Genomic DNA, 8,951 nt, shown 5'->3' with positions numbered 1-8,951 from the left:
TGTAAAAGCACAAATGGAATGTTGACTCTATCAATTAAGGCATCAGTTAGAATGATGAAAAGAAATTTCATTAGCTGATGATAACATTCCATCTTTTAAAAAAAATAATAAATATCTGGAAGGGTGCATACTGTTTTATCCTTTTAGCTGCATGCAAATTGGCCCGCCTACAGATTTCTGTTTCTCTGCCAAAGGTGATTAGATGGAGTAATGAAATTCAAAATCCATGAGTCATTTTTCTGGCAAAATGAAAGAATAATCAATAATGGCCACTCCTCTTGTGTCATTGCCTTCCTGTTCGCTGATATTTACACAGAGCAAAGATGCTGCCAGGCACACATTCTAATCATTTCATAATTGCATTCAACCTCCTGCATTTACTGAGGTTAAACATTTACCAGACTAGTTTAATGTAGGGCTAGGAACTGTGTGTACAGTTGTCGCCTAGATTGGCTAGAATGTGCTGGGCTTCAACGTGTCTCTTTTCTTACGTCAATCAAATACAATAGTGGACCTTTCAGCTTGGAATTTCCATCTACATGCTCTGACCTGCTCCCTTGTGATGTGGCAGAACAAGACAACTACTTGGACAGATGCCTGCACTCTGATGGGCCAAAGGTAAGGCACCATGTTTCTATAATACTTCTAAAAGAGAAGCAATTTTCCAAACATCATCCCCCAGTTTCGCTTGTTAAGAATTCTAATGTATTGCTTTATTGTTCGTATCATTTCCATAAGGTGAATCCTGTAAGAAGGAAGAGACTGTACTCAGATGATCGAGTTGTCACTGCCACCATGAAAAGCCACCTTCCTTATCTGGTGCTCTCTAGATGTGGCAGTTTATAACGTTAGTCATGATGGCTGCGGGTAATGATTGCTATAATCCATCCCTTTGAGAAGATGCCACCCTGGGAAAGGCTGGAAGGGCTTATTTTAGGTGAAATGAAAGCTTTGAGGGATCTCTCCTCTAGATATATTTCTCCCCAAAGAATCATGGTCCTTCTTCCTTGGGAGGAAAGGGGAAGAACTGAATTATTTTAAAACAAAACCTGGAGAAGCTGTAATTTAGATTTAGCCTAGAAAAAGGCTTATTTAAGGAGATTTTAACACAGATACAGACAACTTTTTTTGCAACCAGAAGTCCACATTTAAAATATTTTTTAGCCTTTAAGACCTGCGGAAGGGCTGTAACATCCAGAGGAACTAAGCAGGAAGTTTGCCCCTTTGTTGTGATTGGTTTAATAAAACCATTTGTCTTCTTAGTTGTTTAAAAAAATGTCAACCAATTCATAGTTTGCTACTGAAGTGAAAGCCAGTATACTGTAATGGTTAAGCTGTTGAAGATAGACCTCAAGAGTCCCCACTTGACCACAGCACTCACTGGGTGACTTTGGGTCATTCTTTTTCAGCCCAAGCTACTTCTCAAAGTTGCTAGAGTTAGAACTAAGATTATAGCTCTGAAATAAAAGACAGAATATGAACAGAATTAATAAATGAATAATCTAGGGAATTGGGCATTGGAGTCCACCAAAAAGGGCTGGAGAGCTGCATACAGTCAATGGACTATGGGTCAGCAATTCTATTTTACAGTGACTAACCCACAGACATGACCTCTAAGTCATATACTGTAGGCCTCTAGTCAAAATAAAATATACTTTTGAATTAGCAGAGTAAACCAGCAATTTAATAAACCAAATCAAACCACTTTTACAATAAATAAAGAAATCATCAGTAATAATTAATAGGAAGCATAATATTCAAAGAAATATTCTAAGACAAAGTCTGGCAACAGAGAAAGAGACAGAATTCATACTCATCTCTGGATGGATCTGAGGAGTCTAAAGCTTCTTTAGAGAAAAATCAGAAACTAAAGAAAGATCTTGAACTTAGCTTATTTGTACCTCCCAAACCAAAGTGGGAACTGAAATGAATTCTACCATTTTCTAAATTTTTACACTGGAGTTTTCAATTTAAAAGAACATACAGAAATACATATATTACAGAAAAAAAGCATGAAAAATAAGGGCTTTGAACAACTGCTTTCCAAGAAAATAATTTAGTCCTTTTGAAATGCAAAACCGTCTTGGTTACATAAAAACAAACTTTATACTAATTGGCACATAAAGGTAAGAGATAACCTTTAAATCATGCACCTAATAATATATAAATTTAGACTAATTAAAACCTGTAGTCTCAACATATGTTGGCCAATAATACAGGTATCTTATATATTTGTTGACACTGTATTAATATTTGACCTTTTGGGGAAAAGTCGTACCAGATCCTTTATCCATACCTGAACTTTCTGCACTGATTGGATATGAAATGTCACAGATTAGCCTTGAAATGTTCTTTATTCAAACACCAGTTCTACAGTGAATTATGAACCAGCACCACCCCGGAATGAATGAATGAATTTGTTTGTTTGTTTATTTAGAGATGAGAAGCCATAATTTTAAAAATACAGTCAGGATGCAAGCTTTCCAGTAAAGATCATACAGAGAAAAAAAATTCCAGTCCTTTTTCTCTGGGGAAAATTGCAAACTGAAGTTTCTTTTCCCCTGGTAAGAGGAAAGTTACATATACAATGGTCTTACGTATTCAACATGTAGCATTTGGGATGAAGGAAGGAAGGAAGGAAGGAAGGAAGGAAGGAAGGAAGGAAATCTTGGAGAAGAGCTATACACAATTCAGTGTCACAAAATGGGAATCTTGGCATTATGTAGTTGTCAGTCTTACAATGGAGGGATAGTTTTTCACTATCAAAACAACTGTGCAAGACAAGAGGAAAGGAACTGGATAAAAATACTATATAAACTTCAGGTGTTCAGGAAAAGAATATGTGAAGGGAAGACATTGCACATGCCTTTCAGTCCCTGACTAAATACTGAAGTGAAGATGTACAGGTAGACCTTGTTTCACAACTACCATGTTTAGTGACCATTCGAAGTTACAATGGCACTAAAAAAGTAACTGGCCCTCGCATTTATGACTGTTGCATGATCCCTGCAGTCACGACTGCCATTCAGATGCTTCGCAACCAGTGGGCATTTACAACCATTGCAGCGTCCCAGAGTCACATGATCACCATTTGCATGCTTCACACCTGGCTTCTGACAAGCAGACTCAATGGAGAAGCTGGCAGTAAAATCACAAGTCACAGTCACGTGAAGTCACTCAATAATCATGGGTGATTTTCTTAACAATCACAGAGGAAGTGAGGTCATAAGCCTGTCATGGTCACATGTCTTGCTTAACAACTGTATTAAGTTGCTGGTCCCGATTATGGTCATTAAGCGAGGACTACTTGTATTTTTATTTGGATGAATGGAGCTACAGCTCTCTGCACTTTACATGCAGAGTAATGCGTGGAGCCTCTAATTGCATTAAGACAAATGTAGCTTCCCCCACCACCACTTCAGTCCTAACTTGTCAAGTTGAAACTGAAGAGGGTGAACCCAAGATGCTTGTCCTATTTCTTCATTATGGATTTTTTTCCATAACAAAGCCAATATTTTAAGGGCAGCCCTCCCATTTTTCCAAGTTGAATTTAGACTCACAGGGTCTGAGATTGGAAATAAGTGCTGTGCATAATTTATAATACATTTTAATGAGCCCTATTTCTCTAGGGTTCATAATACAGTCCTGATGGTGCTTGTATATAAAACAAAATATCCAGAAAACATCAGTGGCCAGAATGATTTAACAATTTCGTAATTAGAGAAACAGTGATATATGGATCCCTGTCTCTAAAAACTCAGTGTTGCTACAAATTTGTTCAGCACACTTCTGCTTTATTATTTATTAACCAGTTTGAAAGGGAAGGTGAGTGGAGTTTTAAAAAGTATTTTAGTTAGGAAACAGAGGTTGCCTCACAAAAAGTACACAAAAAGAGAAAGGGGAAAAGCAGGATTTTTCAGACTTCAGAAATCCTGAGATGGATTCTGATTAAGTGGCTTTATTCTCTCTGTTCCAACCTCTGCAATCCTGTGCAAATTCATTCAGAAAGAATACCCCGTGTATCAAACGGGATTAATCAACTAATTAATCAAGAATTAGGAGAAAACTTTTAAATCCAGATAAACATTTCATAGCTTCCAGAAAACAACAGAACAGAGATGTTGGCAATGGATTCAAGGGGAAAATATCAAGAAAGGGCAAAATATTTGTTATATACTTTGCTTGACTTTGTTGCCGTTTATTCGTTCAGTCACTTCCGACTCTTCGTGACTTCATGGACCAGCCCACGCCAGAGCTTCCTGTCAATCATCAACACCCCCAGCTCCCCCAGGGATGAATCCATCACCTCTAGAATATTATCCATCCACCTTGCCCTTGGTCGGCCCCTCTTCCTTTTGCCTTCCACACTCCCTAGCATCAGCATCTTCTCCAGGGTGTCCTGTCTTCTCATTATGTGGCCAAAGTATTTCAGTTTTGCCTTTAATATCATTCCCTCAAGTGAGCAGTCTGGCTTTATTTCCTGGAGGAAGGACTGGTTTGATCTTCTTGCAGTCCAAGGCACTCTCAGAATTTTCCTCCAACACCACAGTTTGAAGGCATCTATCTTCCTTCTCTCAGCCTTCCTTATGGTCCAGCTCTCACAGCCGTATGTTACTACGGGGAACACCATTGCTTTAACTAGGTGGACCTTTGTTGTCAGTGTGATGTCTCTGCTCTTAACTATTTTATTGAGATTTGTCATTGCTCTTCTCCCAAGGATTAAACGTCTTCTGATTTCCTGGCTGCAGTCAGCATCTGCAGTAGTCTTTGTGTCTAGAATTGTTTGACTAGCTTAAGCTAAGAATTCAAGTTCTTAGAGTAGATCTGCTCCTCGCAAATTCTAATGTAAACTGAGCTGATGCACACCTCTTTGAGTAAAATTTAGATCAGAATTTTATTAAGTTATTTATTTACTTTATACTTTTCCTTTCAGCATATAAATTACTCAAGGCATATTACAGTTAAAATATACATAAAACTGAAGTTTAAAAAAAACCAGGAAAATAATAAAAATATTTCTTTACTTACTGCAACTGTGCATATTTTGCTTCTTAGGATAATTCTTTCAATCCATGTAAATAATCAGAAATAAAATATGTACTTATTAATTTAAAACATCTGTAAACTGCTTCCCATTGTTAAAAAGCTCAATGTGGTTTACAATAAATAGTATATAAAATAAACAAACTAGGATTCTTCTCATGGACGTGTTGAATACCTATTTAATTTTTAATTTTTCTATGGCCTTTTTAGAAAACAGCACAGATTAATATAAAAATAAGCGAAAACAGATTTGCTATGGGTGATGATGCTATCCCTTCAATCGTGTCCAATTCTTGGTGATTCTATGGACCAATTCTCTCCACTTTTTGTGATCATGTATAGCTTCTTTTAGTTGTTTAATGCTCTGGCTGGTGTCGACTTTGATGGTGTCTAGCCATCATGTTGCTTGGCGGCCTCATTTAGGGTAAGCACATATGAAAGTAACACAAACTGGAATTAAACAGGTTTTTCCAGTCCAAGTGCAATCTCTCCTCAAACGTCTCGCAACACTACAGTACAGTACAGTGTCAATTCTAATCTTCCCAACAAAGTCCCTTCAAAAATGTTGGGATTACAATCCCATGAATGGCTATGCTGGCTGGGGAATCCTGGGAGCTGTAGTCCTAACGCATCTGAAGGGCACCAGGGTGAGGTTGATCCTAAACAGCAGATAGATCTGTAGTAGTTACAAGCTTCATTGCACTATATTGACCATAGCTTTTTTTTTTTTTTTTTGCTAAAACAGTATATTACATCTTCAGCTGTACATCCCCCACCATTGCTAAAAGCAGAAATGGTTGGTCAAGAGTAATAAATGCAGTAACGACCTCAGAAGTCTGTGGAAAAAATGCTGATCTGCTGCTTTCATGACATGTAGCATCTGGAGTGAGATGGACCCAAGATTCACAAGTTATATGGGGGAAAAAAACTCTTAGAGTCCTTCAGACAAATTAAGCTCATGGAACCCTAAGCATCAGATAATTCTTTCCCAGAATGAAATCCCTCTGACTCATTCACTTACATGCAAACTGACTGGTTGCCTACAGAGTTCCCTATATTCATCATGAGCTCTTACGTTTATTTTCCACAAAGTCTATAAAGATGTGTGCTACCCATAGAACTGCCAGGCCACACAAAAGCCTCCATTCAGCAGAAAGTTTTCCATTAGGGTGTGAACTGATGAAGTCAGCAATGGAGCCAAGGAAACAGAATATTACAGTGACAATTATGCAAGATGAATACGTGGAAAAAGTCACGAGTATATCCCTGTCAGTATCCAAGGTTAAGAATTTGCACATCAACTCTCAGGTGGGAAGGCTGCTTGGCAGCCTGTTCTGGGTTTTATTCTATTCTGGGTTTTATTCTATTTAAGCCATCACTAATGAAAACTACTGATATATTCTCCATTAATTGATTTTACCACTTAGAGGCCAAGACATAGGTGATATGCTTACTTGTAATTGTGCCACAAACATACCCCAATGATCTCTTTTTTTCCTGCCATATCTTCATGACATTGTCTTCATCTGATCCCCAGCCCATACTTGAGGTAGTCTTAGCTCATCCTTCGCTGCTCCAACATATCATTGTTTTCGCCCTTATGCAAACATGTTTTTTTGCAAACATGGATACAATTGGATGCACTGCCCCAACCATTCTGTTGGTGGCATGCTCCAGGATCAGCCCAGCTTCTATTGGCTTCATTAGGCTGGTACAAGCACATCCCCTCCTCGAGTCCCTGTCTTTCTGGGCCATTTTAGTCAGGCAGTGGAAGAATCTAGCTCTCAGAAACTGACTTCCCTGCCTGCCCAACCAGGTTTCTGATCTGACACCTGGCTTGGAGACCTGAGTTTGAAACAGGAATCAGCCCAACTAACAGGTTACAGGTTCAGGAAGTGAAGCAGCAGGGAGACTCTTGTTGTATTGTATAACAGCAACAACAACAGCACCCATACTTGTTACCTGTGGATCTACCCATGCAGAAAAGTTGTTCAAAACCTGGACTGAATTTTGGCAATAGCTAAACCATCCATCTGAATCAAATGATCTAAATCAAATGGGATAGGCATCCATCAAAACTTGTCTCCTCCCCAGCCCTAGCCCATATTAAGAAGAGTGATTGGTGAATATTTTCCTGCTGGCTGGTGATATTTGGTATGAGGAGAAGGAAACAAAGCCAGGGAAATCCATCAATTCCTTTCCTTAACATGCCCTGCATACAGTAAATAAGGACACCACCATTAGATGACATTGAGCTTGTGGTAAAACAGGGATCAGCAAAGAGGGCAGCATATTTTAGGCCAGTATAGTTTTCTCCTGGTTCAAAGTTTGGGAAATAGCATTTTCAATAGAAGAGAATATCTGTAGCTCAGGGGTGAACTGTGGAGTCCTTCGTGCTGCCTGAGCTTGGTTGTTTGCTTGCAGATGTTTCATTTCCTGACTAGGTAACATCTATGACTCTCACTGATGATGTTGCCTAGTTGGGTAATAAAACATCAGCAAGCAGACAACCAAGCTCAGAGAGCACCAAGAACTCCACAGAATAGCATTTTAAATTAGCTACAAGGAAGGGCCTAGGGCAATGCTTCCCAAACTTTTTCCTTCATTATCCAAAACCACTTTCAGAAAGTCCTTTTTACTCAATGTAGTCAAAACACTTTAAGTCAATTTAAATCTCCTGGTTGTGATTGGGTAATGGGTTTGTGTGTGGTTACCCAAAGAAAAACCACATTTACCCAATTATGGGTAATTTACCCAGGTATGGGAAGCACTGGCCTAGGGTAACAGTCCAGTGCTTTGGTGCTTAATTGCAACCAACTAACTTATTTTTGTTACAGTGAATGCACACACAATTTTTTTTAATATATCTGAGCTTGCATTTGAAAATTTTCCTTTTTTTTTTTTTGACATTCCAAAACACTTTATTGAGAGTCAACAGAGTGGTAAATTAACACCAGTCAAGACAGGGCGCTCCATTGCCACCTGCTCCTTCCAGGACTCCGGGCTGCAGGATGTTGAGCTGGACCTCCTCTCCCTCTGGGCTCCTGCCTCTGGGTGCCGCATCCAACCCCCACAGGGTCCCTGGCCCTCAGCAGGCAGCCCCCAAGAGCAGGAGAGACCCTTGCACCTCAGCTGGTGCCACACACTCACCACACTGGCCCCTTGCCATGAGCCCCCTTGCAAGAAGGCTGGGTGCTTTGGCCAGGGCCTCAAGGTCTTGCTGACCTCCCCCCCAGCTGTGCCTCCCCCTTCCCCCCCAGGTCCCCTTCTCCCTCAGCGGCTTCCGCCTGCCCAACCTCTTCCATGCCAAAGGGCCAAAGGGGCCAGCTTCCCCCCCTCCAAAGAGGCCTGTGGCCTGGTGGGGTTCTTGTGCCACCTGAGTGTGGGGGAGAGGCCACGGAGCCCCTCCCTGTCCTGAGGCTCAGTCCCTGGTCCAGGAAAAGGAGCTGCTGCCACTGTGCCCCTTCCCCAGCCCCTCCTTTCCCCCATGTTTGAGTCCAGATGAGGGCTGTTTTAATCTCTCTCTGCTCCTGTTTCTCTTCCCAGTCTTGACTGTTAATTTACCACTCTCTTGACTTGCATTTGAAAATATTCCTAATGCAAACAAAGCCTTAGGTCTGTGTTCCAAGTAATAAGGCCTGGATCAGGCATCATACATCAAAGAGCTTCTTTCATCATATGAACTACCTGAGATTTAACACTGAGAGCCATGGGTGGCTTCAAAAAATTATGGAGTTGTTAGGGTAGCCAGGGTCCTGAGGCATTATCATAACATAATAGAAGATCAGTATCAAACAACCCATCTTATCCTTTTGAGACATGTTGTCATGCTTTTGGAAAAATGCTGATCACAGAGAACAGAACAAATTAAACTGGGTGGAGGAGAAACATGTTGTCATGCGCTGCCT

General features: G+C 40.3%; 1 protein-coding gene across 2 annotated transcripts in view; it reads left to right on the top strand.

Moving 5' to 3' along the window:
- The first annotated feature begins 479 nt into the window (after nt 1-479).
- Nucleotides 480-8,951, top strand: part of PALMD (palmdelphin) — a 69,789-nt gene continuing 61,317 nt past the window's right edge. The window contains exon 1 of one of the 2 annotated variants that reach the window (XM_063298267.1): nt 480-618. In XM_063298267.1, coding sequence (XP_063154337.1) covers nt 563-618 — 56 coding nt within the window. In that variant the 5' untranslated portion in view covers nt 480-562. The remainder of the gene's footprint in view (nt 619-8,951) is intronic. The other variant, XM_063298268.1, reaches the window with a different exon arrangement.

This window comes from Candoia aspera, chromosome 3 (assembly GCF_035149785.1).
Source record: "Candoia aspera isolate rCanAsp1 chromosome 3, rCanAsp1.hap2, whole genome shotgun sequence".
In the NCBI taxonomy this organism is placed as follows: Eukaryota; Metazoa; Chordata; class Lepidosauria; order Squamata; family Boidae; genus Candoia; species Candoia aspera.
The sequence above is the reverse complement of the archived record's forward strand: the minus strand, read 5'-3'. Positions and strand labels throughout refer to the sequence as shown.